Genomic DNA, 21,524 nt, shown 5'->3' on the forward strand with positions numbered 1-21,524 from the left:
GTTCATGGACAAAATCCTCTGCCCCTATGCAGCAGCCTACTTGGATAACATAATCATATACAGTAGTGACTGGCTGTGGCACATAGAACACCTTAGGGCTGTCCTAGAGTCACTGAGGTGGGTGGGTCTCATAGCCAACCCAAAAAAGTGTGCAATTGGGCAGGTGGAAGTACAGCATCTGGGTTTCCACTTGGGTCATGGGCAGATGCGTCCCCAAATTGACAAGACAGCAGCGATTGCGGCCTGCCCAAGGCCTAAGACCAAAAAGGGGGTGAGACAGTTTCTGGGGCTGGCTGGCTACTATCATAGGCTCATACCTAATTATTCGGATGTCACCAGCCCGCTGATTGATCTCACTAAAAAGGGAACACCAGATCTGGTCCAGTGGATGGAGCAGTGCCAACAGGCTTTCACCAGGGTAAAGGCTGGACTGTGTGGGGGGCCACTCTTACACTCCCCTGACTTCTCTCTCCTCTTTATTTTGCAGACGGATGCATCGGGCAGAGGGCTGGGGGCCGTTTTGTCCCAGAAGGTGGAGGGCGAGGAATGCCCCGTGCTGTACATCAGCCACAAGCTCTCAATGCATGAGATTAAGTACAGCAGCATCGAGAAAGAGTGCTTGGCCATCAAGTGGGTGGTCTTCACCCTCCAATACTACCTGCTTGGGTGCTCTTTCACCCTCTGTTTGGACCACACACCCCTCCAGTGGCTCGACCGCATGAAAGAATCCAATGCGTGAATCACCCTTTGGTATCTAGCCCTCCAGCCATTTAAATTCGAGGTGGTCCACAGGCCGGGGGCACAGATGGTAGTGGCAGACTTCCTGTCCCGTCGGGCCAACACGTAGACACAAACAACCATTCACACTCACACCTCACACCTATGGTCAATTTAGAGCCACCAATTAGCCTAACCTGCATGCCTTTGGGCTGTGGGGGAAACCGGAGCACCTGGAGGAAACCCATGCAGATATGGGGAGAGCATGCAAACTCCACACAGAAAGGCCCTCATTGGCCGCTGGGCTTGAACCCAGGACCTTCTTGCTGTGAGGCAACAATGCTAACCACTACACCACCATGCCGCCCAAAATCAATGCACCTGTGGTTAATTAATGTTGTGTGTCTGTGTTGTTGCAGTGATAGAGGATAGAAAAGGAGGGAGAGAGCAGAGAGAGAGGAGCTCTCCTGACCAGAACATGTGTGTGTGTGTGGCTTGTGTGTCTGTGTGTGAGTGAATAAAGCTGAAAAGCAAGGAAAATAAGCTCAATAAAGTGTGTGTATGAACACCAACTCCCGCCTGCCGTGCTTCTGTACTCCACCCACATCAGGGACTTGTTACAGGGGTAGCTCCACTTTCCCCAATACTCAAGTCCTCCCGGATCATACCCAGGACTAATAGAATATAGATTGGACATGCCACGGTCACGAGTACTGTTGTGACCACAACCATATACAGCACAAAGATATGGCATAGCTAAAAGAACACTTAAAGCAGTGGAAAAACAAAGAGAGTTGCGCACGCGTGACTACAGTGGTGCTTGAAAGTTTGTGAACCCTTTAGAATTTTCTATATTTCTGCATAAATATGACTTAAAATATCATCAGATTTTCACACGAGTCCTAAAAGTAGATAAAGAGAACCCAGTTAAACAAATGAGACAAAAATATTATACTTGGTCATTTATTTATTGAGGAAAATGATCCCATATTACATATCTGTGAGTGGCAAAAGTATGTGAACCTTTGCTTTCAGTATCTGGTGTGACCCCCTTGTGCAGCAATAACTGCAACTAAACATTTGCGGTAACTGTTGATCAGTCCTGCACACCGGCTTGGAGGAATTTTAGCCCATTCCTCCATACAGAACAACTTCAACTCTGGGATGTTGGTGAGTTTCCTCACATGAACTGCTCACTTCAGGTACTTCCACAACATTTCGATTGGATTAAGGTCAGGACTTTGACTTGGCCGTTCCAAAACATTCACTTTATTCTTCTTTAACCATTCTTTGGTAGAACGACTTGTGTGCTTAGGCCAAGTTTACATTAGACCGTATCTGTCTCGTTTTCTTCGCGGATGCACTGTCCGTTTACATTAAACCGCCTGGAAACGCCAGGAAACGGGAATCTGCCAGGGTCCACGTATTCAATCCAGATCGTGTCAGCTCCGGTGCTGTGTAAACATTGAGGATACGTGGATACGCTGTGCTGAGCTCTAGCTGGCGTCGTCATTGGACAACGTCACTGTGACATCCACCTTCCTGATTCGCTGGCGTTGGTCATGTGACACGACTGCTGAAAAACGGCGCGGACTTCCGCCTTGTATCACCTTTCATTAAAGAGTATAAAAGTATGAAAATACTGCAAATACTGATGCAAATACTGCCCATTGTGTAGTTATGATTGTCTTTAGGCTTGCCATCCTTCCACTTGCAAGTGGTAAGTGATATGCGCTGGGATCACACACACAGCGGCTCAGTCCCGAATCACAGCTTGTGCACTACACTCGCGTGCTCTGTGAGCTGTGCAAGGCCGGAGTGCGCACCCTCCAGAGGGCACTCGCTGTTCAGGGCGGAGCGTATCTGTGTATTGGTGTTGCTGTGTGCACGCGAATCGTGTATTGGTGTTGCTGTGTGCACACTAATCGTTTTAAAAACGTTAATCTGATGATCCGCTGATATGGTCTAATGTAAACATGGGCTTAGGGTCGTTGTCTTGCTGCATGACCCATCTTCTCTTGAGATTCAGTTCATGGACAGATGTCCTGACATTTTCCTTTCGAATTCACTGGTATAATTCAGAATTCATTGTTCCATCAATGATGGCAAGCCGTCCTGGCCCAGATGCAGCAAAACCGGCCCAAACCATGATACTACCACCACCATGTTTCACAGATGGGATAAGGTTCTTATGCTGGAATGCAGTGTTTTCCTTTCTCCAAACATAAGGCTTCTCATTTAAACCCAAAATTTCTATTTTAGTCTCATCCGTCCACAAAACATTTTTCCAATAGCCTTCTGGCTTTGTCCAAGTGATCTTTAGCAAACTGCAGATGAGCAGCAATGTTCTTTTTGGAGAGCAGTGGCTTTCTCCTTGCAACCCTGCCATGCACATCATTGTTGTTCAGTGTTCTCCTGATGGTGGACTCATGAACATTAACATTAGCCAATGTGAGAAAAGCCTTCAGTTGCTTAGAAGTTGCCCTGAGGTCCTTTGTGAATGCGATGACTATTACATGTCTTGCTCTTGGAGTGATCTTTGTTGGTCGACCACTCCTGGGGAGGGTAACAATGGTCTTGAATTTCCTCCATTTGTACACAGTCTGTCTGACTGTGGATTGGTGGAGTCCAAACTCTTTAGAGATGGTTTTGTAACCTTTTCCAGCCTGATGAGCATCAACAACGCTTTTTCTGAGGTCCTCAGAAATCTCCTTTGTTCGTGCCATGATACACTTCCACAAACACATGTTGTGAAGATCAGACTTTGATAGATCCCTGTTCTTTAAATAAAACAGGCTGCCCACTCACACCTGATTGTCATCCCATTGATTGAAAACACCTGACTCTAATTTCACCTTCAAATTAACTGCTAATCCTAGAGGTTCACATACTTTTGCCACTCACAGATATGTAACATTGGATCATTTTCTCAATAAATAAATGACCAGGTATAATATTTTTGTCTCATTTATTTAACTGGGTTCTCTTTATCTACTTTTAGGACTTGTGTGAAAATCTGATGATGTTTTAGGTCATATTTATGCAGAAATATAGAAAATTCTAAAAGGTTCACAAACTTTCAAGCACCGCTGTATGTTTTGTATGGAATGTCGCTTGACTCCGCATTTGTATATCCACCAACATGGCTGACATCTGGGTTTCTATTTTATTTTGACGTCACTTGCAAGTCAAGGATACCCAGAGCAGTGAGGAGCTGCACTACAGTGGCTGAGGATTTTTTTTTTTAAACGAAACATGAATCGAGTTTTGCATGGCCCACTGACTCAAATGGGAAGACATTCATGAGAAATTCATACGTGCTTCTTTTAAACATTTAGCAAAAAGGCTTGTCATTGTAAAATGCATAGATGTACATAATGTAGATGCTGCATTAGCCAATACTATTGTTTAATACAATACAGCTTGTTGAAGTATAGGTTTTCTGAAACAGGCAGCCCAAAAGAAACAAGCTGGGTTGACTTATTTCAGATCTATGGGTTGGTAGGCACTCCAGATACCCAACGACATTGTCTGGTTTGGAGACCGTGGCACTGACAAAAAGACGGGAGGCTGAACTGAACTGAAGGTAGCAGAGTTGAAGATGTTGAGATTTTCATTGCATCAACAAAGTTGGACAAGATTTGAAATGAGAATATTAAAGGGACATCACTGGAGCAATATTGGAGACAAAGTGAGAGAGGCGAGATTGAGATGGTTTGGACAAGTACAGAGGAGAGATCCAGAGTATATTGGGAAAAGAATGCTTTAGATGGAGTTGCCAGGTAGAAGAAAAAGAGGAAGAGCAAAGAAGAGATTTATGGATGTGGTGAAGGAGGACATGAGGACGGTTAGTGCTACAGAAAAAAATACGGAGGACAGGAGGAGATAGGGGCGGCACGGTGGTGTAGTGGTTAGCGCTGTCGCCTCACAGCAAAAAGGTCTGGGTTCGAGCCCCATGGCCGATGAGGGCCTTTCTGTGCGGAGTTTGCATGTTCTCCCCGTGTCCGCGTGGGTTTCCTCTGGGTGCTCCGGTTTCCCCCACAGTCCAAAGACATGGAGGTTAGGTTAACTGGTGACTCTAAATTGACCGCAAGTGTGAATGGTTGTCTGTGTCTATGTGTCAGCCCTGTGATGACCTGGCAACTTGTCCAGGGTGTACCCCACCTTTCGCCCATAGTCAGCTGGGATAGGCTCCAGCTTGCCTGCGACCCTGTAGAACAGGATAAAGCAGCTAGAGATAATGAGATGAGGAGAAGATGGAGGGACATTATCTGCTATGCTGTGGCAACCCCTAATGGGAACAGCCAAAAGAAGAAGAAGACACTCCAGATACCCAAAAGTACATGCACAAGCACTGAAAAACTCAGTTTTTCATAATATGTCCTTTTCGAAGTGTCAGTCGTTCTTATATCCAAATGCTGCTGTAACACAGAGGAATCAGGGACAAGGTTTGGTTCAATGTACAGGAGGTGTATTAATCCAGTCCACAATCCAAAACTTAAAAAAACAGTAATGTCTCAGGTCAGGGCAGGCAATACCAGAAGAGAGATCCAAAGAGTAGCGACAAAAGCTAATGACAGGTCAAACACTAACATTGAACACTGAGAATTATTATATATACAGAACACTTTCAATGGAATAAAAATATGTTTTATTCCCTTCTAGTGGGTTTCATTCATTTGGTTTGATAGCATGCAATATTGTTAGCATATCACTTATCATTCGTGTATTACGTCACTCTACCCAATGGAAAATGAGTGTTGAATATGGTTTAAGATATTGCACGTTGTCAAGACAACAAGTCGGAGCTGATGCAAATATTCGATGAGAAAGTTTACTGCTGCGCATGCACAGAACCATTTCATTGTTTGCTGAGAAAGACCAGGCTAATCCAGTGCTAGGATTAGCTATGCTATAATTAAGCACAAAATAAATAAACTGAGAACTGAAACTAAAGACACGTTGAACACCTGAAAGGCTACTAAAACTTCATTAGATATTCTTCACACGTATTTATAAGCAATGGTGAATTGGTAATATTAGAGCTGGGACTTCAGCTCAGTCAAAACTTAGCCAGACACCAAAAAAGCAGCAGGGCAAAGAATTTTGCGAGGGATTAGCAGCAGGCTGCCAGGTCGTTCCATTGTGTGTAGCTGTCGATGTTGATTTTAAAAGTAACTCAGTAAATTACAGAGGGAAATGAATACTTAAGTCTGGGTGAAAAATACTGTAGTGAGCATGCGTGGAAGAAAAGTCTAGAGACAGAAATCTTAATTTCTCGATTGTTAGCCTGTGCTACTTGATCTCGATAGCTTAACTGCTTTATTAGCATTCGCTAACACTACTGATGAACCCTGCACCGGCTGGAAGGTGACTGCACTGCTGCACTGATGGCGCAGACTCACGGGCCTTGGCCTTCCAGAAGGCTGAGGGCGATAAATTTCTGGTCCCTCCCACTATAAATCAAAATCTGATTGGTTAATTCATCTGTCACTTCTTACATAAACATACACTGCCATGGCCTTCTGTCCAGCAATGAAGTCCTAATCAGTGAGTGAGCCAGCTCTAAACTCTTCTCAGCCTAGAGACAACAAACAAAAAATCTCATTGGATAACTTGATTTTAATGTTTTCAGGACAGTAACCCTTTCATTTCTGTAGCAAATTTGATAGAAAATGAGGCCAAATTAGAATTAGAAGAGAATAATTATCATGAAATGATGAAAGAAATTAAATATAACATTTGAAATGCTGATATGTTTGGGCCTTCTCTGAACGCCTATAAGGCCCTGAAGGTTCCCCACTGATTACAAGAGAAAAACATACCAACGGGCATCAAAAAACTGGAAAAGAGAATGTCTATAATAATAATAATAATAATAATAATAATAATAATAATAATAAATGGCTTTTTTTGTGATATATAAGATATATTCCATTCAGCTACTCATCTTCGACTTGTTCAACATCATGCTAGCTAAATGGAATATATCTGATATACCACGGGAAAAAAAAGCAGTAAGCATACAGCAGTGCAGTGGATCACACCTCCCTGTCATAATCACTCGTACACACAGCCAGTATTATTTAAATATCCTGATCTGAATGGGAAACCTATAAGGGAGAATGAAGAAACAATACAACATACAAACAGCAAGGCTTTGTGGGGGGGGGGGGGGGGGGAGTCTCCTCATGTGTCTTATATAGTATCTAACTGGAAGGAAATCAGCACGATAATAGTGCAAGTCCTTGAATTCAGGGGAGCGTGCCCTCTGGTGGCATTTTTAATAAAGTATTATCTGAATTTTATTCAGCTCACTGGGGTAGTCTGGAAGCCAGACCTAGGGCCCAGTATGAACAACAATTGTGTATTCATTAGCATATGTATACCTAAGAGTTTTTAATTCAGTAGTGATACGATTCTGACTCTTTTAACTGACTCACTTGATTTGCTCATGAATAAGAGATGACTCTTTCAGCTCCCAAAGGGCCGTTATTTTCTATCCTGGGCAAAGTGATATTTGCAACCAATGATCATTCTTTTAAGCCTATGGCTGAAATTGTTTTAATAAAAACTTACCCTTCTGTTTAATTAACAAAATTACATGACCCTGCATTGCAGTTTATAAAGTCTATTTAAATCCTTGTAAATTCAGCAAGAAGCTAAAAACGTTTGCTGACTGATGCAGTAAGTGTCCCTGCATTAATGCTATTATGGCTGCTGTGTCTGTGCTTCATGAAGAAGAGTCCTTTCCATTTGTCCTGCTAACTGATGACCTCTCCTAATATACTTGATTGCATTCAGTAAGCATACAGCAGCGCAGTAGATCATGCCTCCCTGTCATCATCACTCATACACACAACTGAAACTCAAACACACGTCTCACCATTCAGTCTAATGTACAGCCCAGGCGTTGATAAGAGGTTTAGCTGGACGTACTTGATTAAAATGCATTGCTGTTTACTCATGTATGAAAAAAGTAGAGTGGGGGGAAAAGCCCCCCTTAAGGAAAATTCAGTTTTTCTCCAAGTTGAAATGAACCATGTGTTTAGTTTTAATCATAGTTTTTGACAACAGTGACATGAACAATAATGCCACCTAAAGTTTGCCTAAAGTTAATACTTAAATTTTTTTTTTTAACAAAAACAAACATTGTGCCAAGGGGGCCTTTTACCCCCCCAGTGGGGTAAAAGGCCCCCTGAGGTGGGGCAATAGGCCCCCTCACTCAAAAAAAGCTGTTTGGATAGCAAAAGTGTTTACTTAAGCCTATAATGTGAAAGAAACAAGAAAATATCCCTGAATTAATGAATAGATGCATTATTTTATTATATTTCGCATTTTAATTTCAAATTTTTTTTAATTTCAATTATTTTTAATATTAAGTTCAAATTACTTGCTTTACTCAACCAGGTAAGCGAGATGTTATTAAAAACTATGTATCTGCTATTCAGAAATGTATGAAATACAGTAATTATGATAAAAGGAAATGATGCCCCCTGGGGGCCATTTACCCCGCCATTAAGGGGGTGTTTTACCCCACAGACTACACTTTTACAAAAAAGGGTCTTACTTTCAAAATGTGATTCAACTTTTTATACCTAATGTATTTTTTTTTAATGTACTGACTTGTCTACTCATACCACATACACAGCTGTGATATCTGACGAAATAGCAGCTATCTAAATACAGTTTTACTGATATCTGAAAATTATATCACTTACCATGAAATTTGATTTCTCTCCGCTGCGTTGCTGATATGCGATCCACAGTGGATATTTGTATATCCCTGTTGTCAAGCCAGTCCATAGCAACAATAGAAATGTAACTTTGCGCCATCTGGTGGTTATTTTGGGTAAAACAGTCCGGGGGCGTATTACCCCACGGGGGCGTATTACCCCACTCTACTCTACTTTGCATAAGTATTGATTCCCTTTGAAGTTTTTAACATTTTGTAATGTTACAACCTGGAAGTGAAATGGACTTAATTGTAGTACTCAAGTCCGACTCATGCCCTAATTTTAAGGACTCATGACTCAACTTGGACTTGAGCACTGATGACTCGGACTTGGACGCGTGCATTAACTGCATTCGGGCTCATAAATTGGAGACAAGGACTCAGATTTTTTCTTTATTTTTTGTAACATGCCATAATAATTGGCATGAGATATTTATATCTACATGAATTTTTATACTCATTTTTTTGTACGTGCAGGTGTAATTCAAGAGTGTCACATCTGCGTGTCTTGGTGCGTGCATTAGATAGACTCTCGGGCACACTCTGGACAGCGCACACGCCAAGCGGACACTTGGGCGCACTGTAAATGACTCGCACCTGCACAGGATTAAGGTGCAATCAGCGCGCCGATATAAAAACTGTGAAAACACACTTACTTTGTGAAGTACTGAGTTGTGTTGCTGACACATTACAGGCCTAGACATTAAGCATTTACCACTGGTGGCCCATTGGGCCAGTGGAATTGAAAAGTTACTGGCCCAAATGGAAAATGTGGTGGCCCGAATGCACGCGGTACCTGCATTCGGGCCACCACATTTCATACAGTTCATAATACACTATGAAAATTTTTGCAGAATATCCCCAAGCCACATCATTGTAGGAGGCAATAATCTCCTCATCTCCATACAAAGTAGGGTCACATTTTCATGACCCCCCCCATCAAGTAGTGTCACTTTTTCATGACCCCACCATAAATTCATAGCCCCCCCCATAAATAATGACCGCCCCCTAAAATTAAAAAGAGCCTTCTCAAGATTATCACAACTTATATTTTGATTTTGTACCTGAAAACAATACTGACAAAAGACAGTAACTCAGTCCAAATTACCAGCAATGGACTCAAAAACAGTCAAATCAAATTGAAATAAATATATAAACATATATTTAAATATGAACATATTTGAATTTCACTGTTCTGATGGTCTCCTTGCCGCAACCGTCTTCGTCTACAAGATGCTATTTTCCTGCCAAAATGACGCTTCCGAACAGCGCCGAACATCTCCAAAGATGCACGAAGACGACACACTCCTGCCGCGGAGCGGAGCGTGACGAAAACAAAGATGACAGACCTCGTATCGAAAAGGTGCATTTTACAAACAATTTCTTCACAATTCTGGGTAAAATATGAGTAATAAAATTTGTTAATTTGTATCGAAAATGTACTGGCCCGCCCGGGCCACTGTTTGGCCAAATTTAGTGGCCCGAACTGGCCCGAAAGACGTAAAAAAACACCGCCGGGCCATCGGGCAAGTGCTAATGTCGAGCCCTGCATTACCGAGCCTTATTTCCTAGTTTGGGTTCCTGATCCCTGATTTCCTGTTTCTCGCCTTTGATTCTGCCAAGTCTACGATAGCCTGTTTGTGCCTCGCTCGACCTATTGCCTGTTTCACTGTTTTATGATTTTGCCTGCCATTCTGGATTTTTTATGTCTTCACTTGTATTAATAAACACACCTTCTGCACTTACATCCATCTCCCAACCATCTCTGACAGAATACTTCACACTCCCTGACAAAGAGAAGCACATTCACCTGTTCATACGTCATGTTCAGGAACAAACTAATGTTAATGGTGCTAAAACAGCTACCATCAAATGGTGCGGTTGGAGTCTTGTTCTCGGATCAATAGTGGACTTGACTCAAAATTTTCTTTAACAACTTGGACTTGACTCAGATTTGAAGACTGGGGACTTGAGACTGGACTTGGACTCGAGGTTTAGACTCGACTACAACACTGATTGGAATTATATGTCATGAATTAACAAATAAAAAAAGGTGAACATTGTGATTGCATAAGTATTCAGCTCTGTTATTATGACACCCCTATATTTATTCTCATCAGTGCAACCCGTAGCCATCACATCTCATCTCATTATCTCTAGCCGCTTTATCCTGTTCTACAGGGTCGCAGGCAAGCTGGACCCTATCCCAGCTGACTACGGGCGAAAGGCGGGGTACACCCTGGACAAGTCGCCAGGTCATCACAGGGCTGACACATAGACACAGACAACCATTCACACTCACATTCACACCTACGGTCAATTTAGAGTCACCAGTTAACCTAACCTGCATGTCTTTGGACTGTGGGGGAAACCGGAGCACCCGGAGGAAACCCACGCGGACACGGTGAGAACATGCAAACTCCACACAGAAAGGCCCTTGCCGGCCACGGGGCTCGAACCTGGACCTTCTTGCTGTGAGGCGACAGCGCTAACCACTACACCACCGTGCCACCCTAGCCATCACATAATCAGGGGTGATAGCGTTCCGGCGCCGCGCCGGATTTCCGGCGTACCGTGGCTGGGGGAAAAAAAAAAAAATCTAGTTCGCCCATTGTCCTGTGTCATTCTGAGATGCGCAGAAAGACAGTAAAGGGAATTCGGAATTCCCTTTACTGTCTATCTGCGCATCCCAGAATGACACAGGACAATGGGCGAACTAGATTTTTTTTTTTTTTCCCCAGCCACGGTACGCCGGAAATCCAGCACCGCACCGGAACGCTATCACCCCTGCATAATTTATTAAAATTTTGGAATTACAGTGTCATGTGATCTCAATATCCCGTCCCCTCTGAAAGTATTGGAATGGCTATACACTAAAACCTTTTGGGTCATAAAGATGAATATGAGATGAGAGATCAGAATTTCATTCAGACCAAATTAAATGATTGGATGGGCTTTTTACAGCCTTGCTGCTGCCAGAGATAGCAGATTTTATTTAATGTCAGGGCATTTGATTTATTCATTGCTGTTGGGATGTAAAGAGAATTTCAAGAAATTTAACTCAAGAAAAAAAATGCTTCTAAAATATATTGCTTTAAGAAATGACAAGTCACAGTGTACTGTATGCAAGTTGTTTTTTAACATTCCCCTACCTAAAAAGCCTTTATTCACTTATGTAAGCAACATTTTAACCATAGTTCTTTGATAGTGAGCACGGTGATATAGGTGCATCTGACGTGACAGCCACCTCATTAGATATGCAAGACATGAAGTGGTGATCAGCTAAGCTCACTGTTCACAAAGCGTTACTATCACCAGGGCACCTTGCTAGTTGTTAAAATGTCTTGGGCTGCTTGAATCAAACAAACCATGAAACTGATAAAAGTTTCTTCCGGGTTCTTAATGAAGTGTTTCTGGCATATTTACATCTCAAATAATATAATATAAAATGCCAAAATCGCGGTAAAAAAAATTACCGGGTTCATTTTCATTTACCGTACGATAAGTCAGTTTATTTTTTTCACGGTCCAAATCCTGCGTTCTGATTGGCTGGCGAGCGGGTCCATATCCTATGGTACGGACCCCAGTTATGGACCCCAGTTAGGGACCCCGGTTATGGACCTCTGGCGACTCGCTTGTTCACAACAACAACAAACATGGTAGGATTTTTTGTCAACATTTATCTTTTTTTATAAGATTTATTTATAAGATTATCAAAAAGCTTATAAATTTTTGCCAGCGTTTCTCAGGAGAATAGCATTAATTTTACAGCATGAACAGCGATAACAACAGTCTTCACAGCGAAAGCGAGTTTTACTACCCTGAGGAAGAAGAAATAAAAGAAAACATTTCGGGAGAAAGCTAAAAACCTGTAATTTGCTAACGCCGAGCAAAAACATGGCTGAATCTTGAATGACTCAATTTTGTATAAATAGGGGACTACATAGGCGGCAAAATGTAGTTTTTTTTCCCCTGCCATGGAAGTGCACTTGTATGCCGAGGAGGAAGCAATTTGCATTACAGCCGTGAATGGGGATTCAAAATGGCGGCTCGGCTCGGTTTTCCCTTTCGGGCGTTCTCGTTTTCTGTTAGAATTTGGTAAAGAAAAAAATAAATATATTATTTACCAGCTTAAGGTCGGTCTGTATGGTGAAATACCGTGACCTTGGCCTTGAATACTGACCTCGGCCCAGAGGGCCTTGCTCAGTACTTTCAAGACCTCGGTCACGGTATTTCACGATACGGACCTCCCAGCTGGTAAATAACATACATACATACATACATACATACACATATATATATCGAATATCGCGATAGGCCTATCCAAGATGACATTCACGTCACTGTATGTAAACTTCTGACCACAAGCGTGTAATATATAATACTCACAGGTGAAATGTCCGTCCACAACCTTTGACCTGATGATTTGTACAGTTCACTGCTGCACATGCAGGCATTTTTCTTCTAATTTTTCTCACCAACTACATAAATAACTTGTCCAATTTTGTGTAGCTTCCAGGAGTCTAATGCTTAGTTTACACGTACCCGGGTATGTATAAACGGATAACCCTGCCTCTCCGTTTTCAAAAATATCCACGATTACACCAGACTGTTCTCCAAAATATCTGCATTTACACGGATCCGCATAGATACGCGGCTAAGCACTATTATGAGCATGTCAAACATATAGGTGGCAGTATAAGGAGAAGTATAAAGCCATATTAGCCTATCAGAATCGTGAAAATACAAAATGACATGACAGCGGTGATGTTGGTAAGCAGCAAGCTTTTGTCTTGGTGGGAGAAAAAGTGCCTGAAAAACTGTGACCCTCCTCGCAGTCCTTCTCCTCTGCTCTTCATAAAGCAGTTGTAGTCCTATTTGCAAATGCAAACAAACCAAAAGTGTTTGTAAATATGTAAAAAGGACGACCACCCGTGTTGCATCCATGAGACCATCAAACCAAAATATTGAGTGCCATGACACAAATATTGTTCTGTGACACAGAATTTGTCGGGAAAACCTAAAACTCCGTTTTCCACTATTTACATGCAGGAATGAAAACGGAGTTTTCAGAAATCTCCACTTTGCCCAGAGTTTTCAAAAATATCCGTTTTCAGTGACTGAAACCTCCATTTATGTGTAAATGAGAGGTGCAACCGCATAAATAAATATGCGTCTTCATAGATATCTGGCTACATGTAAACGGGGCTTAAATGACCTTTCTGCTCTGCGAATGGAGTGGTAAGATGGCGGCCAACTGGCTTCACTCTGACGTGCTCTCCAGATTTTACATAGAGCTCATCTCATTATCTCTAGCCACTTTATCCTGTTCTACAGGGTCGCAGGCAAGCTGGAGCCTATCCCAGCTGACTATGGGCAAAAGGCAGGGTTCACCCTGGACAAGTCGCCAGGTCATCACAGGGCTGACACATAGACAACCATTCACACCTACAGTCAATTTAGAATCACCAGTTAACCTAACCTGCATGTCTTTGGACTGTGGGGGAAACCGGAGCACCCGGAGGAAACCCACGCGGAACATGCAAACTCTGCACAGAAAGGGCCTCGCCGGCCACGGGGCTCGAACCCGGACCTTCTTGCTGTGAGGTGACAGCGCTAACCACTACACCACCGTGCCGCCCTTACACAGAGCTCAGTGAAGTAAACTCTCAAGCAAAGGTCACATGACTGAATACAACCTATTGGTATCAAAGTCAAAATGACAGTAACACTGATGCCCCTTTTCCACCAAAGCAGTTCCAGGGCTGGTTCGGGGCCCGTGCTTAGTTTGGAACCGGGTTTTCTGTTTCAACTGACAAAGAACTGGCTCTGGGGCCAGAAAAGCCGGTTCCAGGCTAGCACCAACTCTCTGCTGGGCCAGAGGAAAGAACCGCTTACGTCAACGGGGGGGCGGAGTTGTTAAAACCGCGAAAGATCGCCATTTTTAAGCGACGAGAAGCAGCAGCTGTACAAACGTAAAGTCATCCATTATTATTATTGTTGTTGTTGCTGCTGCTGCTTCTTCCATGTTGTTTTTGCTTCGATATTCGCGCCAAGGTTTATGCAAACGTAGCGACGTAACTGATGTATACAGCGACGTAATGACATGGCTTCCCTTAGCACCACGAGCTATGGAAAAGCAAACTGGTTCTCAGCTGGCTCGCAAGTTGAACGAGTTGTGAACCAGCACCAGCACTGGCCCCGAACCAGCCCTGGAACTGATTTGGTGGAAAAGGGGTATGACAGATCTTTTTTCGTGTTTTGACAGATAAGTATCTTTGTAAACACTCCCTTAATCGTTTGGGGGCACAGACCTCGTTTAAGTTCAGAGAGGAATTTGTTGACGGTCCCTCAGCAGAAGGGTGGGGTCACTGAAAATCCAGCGCCCCGAGAGGAAGGAGCAGAGTGTGCAGCTGTTAGCGGGGTTGCGCTTTCCTACTGAAATATTTCATATAGTGTTAGCTTAAAGTTGTCGAGTCTCAATACTGTTTCCGGATTAGCGGTTGAGTAGGGGATGCTGGGTGTGTCAGAAATGACGGGCAGGTAAGTTTACTGACTCTGAAGTCGAGTGAGTTTTTAGATTTTAAACCAACACTACTTCTTCTTTTCTAGCCACTGATGCTAACTGGCTATCAGTGATCAGCTGTAATTACAAGAAGTGTGTAAGACATGATTGTATAATTTTCTAAACGTATTTTCTTTCATTTTAAGTTGACACACATGGTCTGCTGCTTTGTGTAGCTATTACATTTTTCCCTTAGATAGCATAACATATAACATAGCGTCCATCTTAGAGAGCCAGTTTACTGAAGCCGCGTCCTGTTTAACTAAAAGTACACTCAGCAGGGTGTGTGAGGATGAGATTAATGTACAGAGTTCCACACCCTTTCTTGTGCACTATGGGAAGATTTGGGACTGAACCAATGGATCATGAATCGGTTCAGGGGGAAATGCCCTTATATGGTCATTGCTGCTTTCACCTGAGTGAGTGAGTGTTTTGTAAAAGTTAATAAATTTACATGAAGGTACTTTTCACTTTTTTTTCCTCCAAAAATATATGAAGGCTAAAGTAAACCTTTTCTGAAGTGAATTGTCACTTCGAGAGACTTATTTAGATAGTGTGTGTGAGAGAGAGAGAGAGAGAAGATATGGAACACTTGACTCCTTTTAAATGACTCCTGTCTCACTAACTTTTTTATTTTTAAAAATTCACCTAAAACCATTTCTTTTTTTACCATCAGGTCACAAAACATGTAATCTTTAATGAATGATATGTTAAAAAATAACTTTAATTTTCTGAGATGTAATAAAAACATATTTATATGCCAAAGTCAGAACGTAACAGAAGTGTTGTGGACATATAGATTCTCAATTTTAACAATGTAGAATTACTTTTTGAAACATAGGAAGGTGATGTTTTAGCAAATAGAATTAATAAACATGTGTAGTAGAATAAACATACACATTCTTTCAATAAGATTAACATGGTATATAGCTAGATTGTAATTAATTTGTAACAGACGCGAGATGGACAATCGTAACAGAAGTAATGGAACAGACATCATTTTGGAACTCATAGGCTTGACTTTGGCATATAAATATGTTTTTATTACATCTCAGAAAATTAAAGTTATCTTTTAACATATCATTCATTAAAGATTACATGTTTTGTGACCTGATGGTAAAAAAAGAAATGGTTTTAGGTGAATAAGTTCATGTCTCCATTTCAGTACCCATAAGCGTGGAATCACTCATAAGGGTTGTTTTACAATCAGGGTACGCAAGCTAAAAATCACATTTAACACTTATTATCTTCAATATCAAAAGGCTTGACTAAATAAACTTGGTTGTTTATTGTAGCCCTGTGATAGCTCTATTTACCATGCAAAAAAAAAAAAATTGGTGATAAGGTTATTTTTGGTGAATGTATGGTAATATGTCATATTTAGCAAAATTACTCGTGTCATTTAGAAAAAGTGCTTTTTTGACCACAGGTAGCTCCAAAAGGGATGCACTTACATCATTCTTTATACCATAAAACACATATTTGGTTCCATATCATTGGAAACATAGTTAAGTTTTAATGTTGAATGCCAGTAAGTTTTCAGACTATTTTGATCAAATTAGTATGTAATTGTGTCAAAAAAAAAAAGTCCTCTCCGAGACAGCTAATTTTTCAATATAAAATAACATATCTAAAATGATTATTTTCATCCTAAAATGTGGTCAAGATATTGGGACATAAATATTAGAGACAACTAACACAAAGCTTACAGCCTTATATTTAAAAGCACTATGGAAGTAGTGGATTCTGAATTGTCAAAAAAAAATGTCCTCTCCGAGAATCACTTCTTTTGTTTCTCCCAGCCCTGCTTAAAGCTACACTTAGGTTACATCCACACGACAACGGCAACAAGATTTAAAAAAAATATATCGCGTCCACATGGGCAACGGATCAGTAAAATATCAGGTCCATATGGCAACGCAACGCTTGCTGAAAACGATGCAATACACATGCCACACCTCTAGGGGCGCTGTAAGACGGTCCCATCGGAGACACCAGAACAATAGAAGTAAGGACACATGCGCATAAACTATTATGCGCGAGACTTCATATTAGCCACAAAGTCAGAAAAATCTGTTCGTAAAATTACGTTATAATGACCAAATACAATGAAAAGTATTTTTCCAGTCTCACCTGTGAAAGGTAATCCCATGTGATCTCGTTTGGACGGCAAACCTGTTGGTACAGTTAAACGCAGCTAATCTTTATTCTCCGCTTTGACCTATCCAATATGGCGGCAAGGATGACGTATGATTCTACGCGGAAGGCGGTGTCTTTAATGATCCGGAATAAATTGAATGCTACACGTTGATGGATTAATTTGTTCTTCTACGCCCTTTTTGAGGAATGTATTGTAGGACTTAAACCAACATCTGAAGAGGTGAGACCGCTCCTTTTTTTTTCCCTATTTTTGCTGACGGGATTGACTCTCTCTCTCTCTCTCTCTCTCTCTCCACCATTATACAAATATTCACAGTGAAAATATTTTGTAAGCGCGTTTCATGAACCAAGTTATAGGATTTGTTGACAACTTGCATCGAGTTCGTTACACTTCTACCCGGCGTGAAGCACATGTGGTTGTGACGTCATCGTAAACAAATCCGTTCTACTCATCCAGACAACTTCGCAACGGCGCCGTTGCCAGATCTTTCCACTCTGGAACCCGTTCTCAAAAGATTTCGTTTTGGGGCACCCAAAACGCCGGTGCCGTGTGGACGCCAGGCCGAAGCGGTAAACAATTTTATCAGATTCACCTGAATCCGTTGCCGTGTGGACAGGGCCTTAATCTTATAATACAAACTATTACACATACCTGTCTGTTCTTTAATTTGTCCTTCACTTAAAAACTGGTACAAGAACCAGTTTGAATCCATTTGAATTCTGGACCCCTGTGACACAAACTTTGTACCCTGATTGTAAAACAACCCATAACCTTTCTCCCATGACTGAGTCACATCTCAGTAGCAACAAGCACAACACAGGGACTGAAACCTTTTTAATTTTTTTCCCCTCATAAAAAAACACTATTACTTATTAAAGTAAACCTTTTCTGAAGTGAATTGTCACTTCGAGAGACTTATTTAGATAGTGTGTGTGTGTGTGTGTGAGAGAGAGAAAATATAGAACACGACTTGTTTTAAGGGTTGTTTTACAATCAGGGTACAAAGTTTGTGTCACGGGTTCAAAATTCAAATAAAAAAAAAAACTATCAAATCTGCACTTTTGGAAATAAATACACATGAACATAGGCATGTGTAATAGTTTGTATTATAACAAGATTAAGTGTAGCTTTAAGCAGGGCTGGGAGAAACAAATTAAGTGATTCTTGGAGAGGACTTTTTTTTTTTTTGACAATTCAGAATCCACTACTTCCATAGCACTTTTAAATATAAGTCTGTAAGCTTTGTGTTAGTTGTCTCTAATATTTATGTCCCAATATCTTGACCACATTTTAGGATGAAAATAATCATTTTAGATATGTTATTTTATATTGAAAAATTAGCTGTCTCAGAGAGGACATTTTTTTGACACAATTACATAATAATTTGATCAAAATAGTCTGAAAACTTACTGGCATTCAACATTAAAACTTAACTATGTTTCCAATGATATGGAACCAAATATGTGTTTTATGGTATAAAGAATGATGTAAGTGCATCCCTTTTGGAGCTACCTGTGGTCAAAAAAGCACTTTTTCTAAATGACACGAGTAATTTTGCTAAATATGACATATATTGCCATACATTCACCAAAAATAACCTTATCACCAATTTTTTTTGCATGGTAAATAGAGCTATCACAGGGCTACAATAAACAACCAAGTTTATTTAGTCAAGCCTTTTGATATTGAAGATAATAAGTGTTAAATGTGATTTTTAGCTTGCGTACCCTGATTGTAAAACAACCCTTAAATGACTCCTCTCTCTCTCTCTCTCACTCAGTGCGTTTACATGCACATAGAGAAAATCGAATTTCTGCCGTACCTCGACTGAAATCGAAGTTCTAAATGGCATGGAAACACCTTAGCTCGGCTGAAATCGAACCGAACTTGATTTCTCGTAATCGAGCTACACGACCTAGATTATGCGATTTTAGCCGAGCTACTTAGTGCATGTAAATCCTATCGAGCTACGTAGTCGAGCTACTTACTTCAGCACTGCCCCTTCCGAGAGTGACGAGACCACAAGCGGGAAACACAACAGCCTCGGTCGGCATGACTGCAAATCATGACAACCGCATGAATCTTGTATATTTGTATATACTTGAATTATGTATATATATATATATGTATGTGTATATATGTGTGTGTGTGTGTGTGTGTGTGTGTGTGTGTGTGTATATATATATATGTATATATATATATATGTGTGTATATATATATATATATATATATATATATATATATATATATATATATACACACACACACACACACACACAGTGGTGCTTGAAAGTTTGTGAACCCTTTAGAATTTTCTATATTTCTGCATAAATATGACCTAAAACATCAGATTTTCACACAAGTCCTAAAAGTAGATAAAGAGAACCCAGTTAAACAAATGAGACAAAAATATTATACTTGGTCATTTATTTATTGAGGAAAATGATCCAATATTACATATCTGTGAGTGGCAAAAGTATGAAAGTATGTGAACCTTTGCTTTCAGTACCTGGTGTGACCCCCTTGTGCAGCAATAACTGCAACTAAACGTTTGCGGTAACTGTTGATCAGTCCTGCACACCGGCTTGGAAGAATTTTAGCCCATTCCTCTGTACAGAACAGCTTCAACTCTGGGATGTTGGTGGGTTTCCTCACATGAACTGCTCGCTTGAGGTCCTTCCACAACATTTCGATTGGATTAAGGTCAGGACTTTGACTTGGCCATTCCAAAACATTAACTTTATTCTTCTTTAACCATTCTTTGGTAGAACGACTTGTGTGTTTAGGGTCGTTGTCTTGCTGCATGACCCAATGTCTCTTGAGATTCAGTTCATGGACAGATGTCCTGACATTTTCCTTTAGAATTTGCTGGTATAATTCAGAATTCATTGTTTCATCAATGATGGCAAGCCATCCTGGCCCAGATGCAGCAAAACAGGCCCAAACCATGATACTACCACCACCATGTTTCACAGATGGGATAAGGTTCTTATGCTGGAATGCAGTGTTTTCCTTTCTCTAAACATAACGCTTCTCATTTCAACCAAAAAGTTCTATTTTGGTCTCATCCGCCCACAAAACATTTTTCCAATAGCCTTCTGGCTTGTCCATGTGATCTTTAGCAAACTGCAGACGAGCAGCAATGTTCTTTTTGGAGAGCAGTGGCTTTCCCCTTGCAACCCTGCCATGCACACCATTTGTTGTTCAGTGTTCTCCTGATGGTGGACTCATAAATATTAACATTAGCCAATGTGAGAGAGGCCTTCAGTTGCTTAGAAGTTACCCTGGGGTCCTTTGTGACTTCGCTGACTATTACACGCCTTGCTCTTGGAGTGATCTTTGTTGGTCGACCACTCCTGGGAGGGTAACACTGGTCTTGAATTTCTTCCATTTGTACACAATCTGTCTGACTGTGGATTGGTGGAGTCCAAACTCTTTAGAGATGGTTTTGTAACCTTTTCCAGCCTGATGAGCATCAACAACGCTTTTTCTGAGGTCCTCAGAAACCTCCTTTGTTCGTGCCATGATGCACTTCCACAAACATGTGTTGTGAAGATCAGACTTTGATAGATTCCTGTTCTTTAAATAAAACAGGGTGCCCACTCACACCTGATTGTCATCCCATTGGTTGAAAACACCTGACTCTAATTTCACCTTCAAATGAACTGCTAATCCTAGAGATTCACATACTTTTGCCACTCACAGATATGTAATATTGGATCATTTTCCTCAATAAATAAATGACCAAGTATAATATTTTTCTCATTTGTTTAACTGGGTTCTCTTTATCTACTTTTAGGACTTGTGTGAAAATCTGATGATGTTTTAGCTCATATTTATGCAGAAATATAGAAAATTCTAAAGGGTTCACAAACTTTCAAGCACCACTGTGTGTGTGTGTATGTATGTGTGTATATATATATATATATATATATATATATATATATATATATATATATATATATATATATGTATATATAATCACACACACAGGGGTGATAGCGTTCCGGCGCCGCGCCGGATTTCCGGTGTACCGTGGCTGGGGGAAAAAAAAAAATCTAGTTCACCCATTGTCCTGTGTCATTCTGAGATGCGCAGATAGACAGTAAAGGGAATTCGCATGATATGGAACTAGTGGGGAAAAAAGTGCTGTCACGGCATGAATTAGACCCGCCGAGGGTCTTTTTTATATATATATATATATATGAGTGATTCCACGCTTATGGGTACTGAAATGGGGACATGAACTTATTCACCTAAAACCATTTCTTTTTTTACCATCAGGTCACAAAACATGTAATCTTTAATGAATATGTTAAAAGATAACTTTAATTTTCTGAGATGTA

At 41.0% G+C, this 21,524-nt stretch overlaps 1 protein-coding gene across 3 annotated transcripts in view; it reads left to right on the forward strand.

Moving 5' to 3' along the window:
* Positions 1–14,811: 14,811 nt before the first annotated feature.
* lims1 (LIM and senescent cell antigen-like domains 1) overlaps positions 14,812–21,524 on the forward strand; it is a 32,745-nt gene continuing 26,032 nt past the window's right edge. Inside the window, exon 1 of one of the 3 annotated variants that reach the window (XM_060941743.1) lies at positions 14,812–14,995. In XM_060941743.1, coding sequence (XP_060797726.1) covers positions 14,967–14,995 — 29 coding nt within the window. In that variant the 5' untranslated portion in view covers positions 14,812–14,966. The remainder of the gene's footprint in view (positions 14,996–21,524) is intronic. The other 2 variants (XM_060941742.1, XM_060941741.1) reach the window with 2 other exon arrangements.

The sequence above is a fragment of the Neoarius graeffei genome, chromosome 15, assembly GCF_027579695.1.
Source record: "Neoarius graeffei isolate fNeoGra1 chromosome 15, fNeoGra1.pri, whole genome shotgun sequence".
NCBI lineage: Eukaryota > Metazoa > Chordata > Actinopteri > Siluriformes > Ariidae > Neoarius > Neoarius graeffei.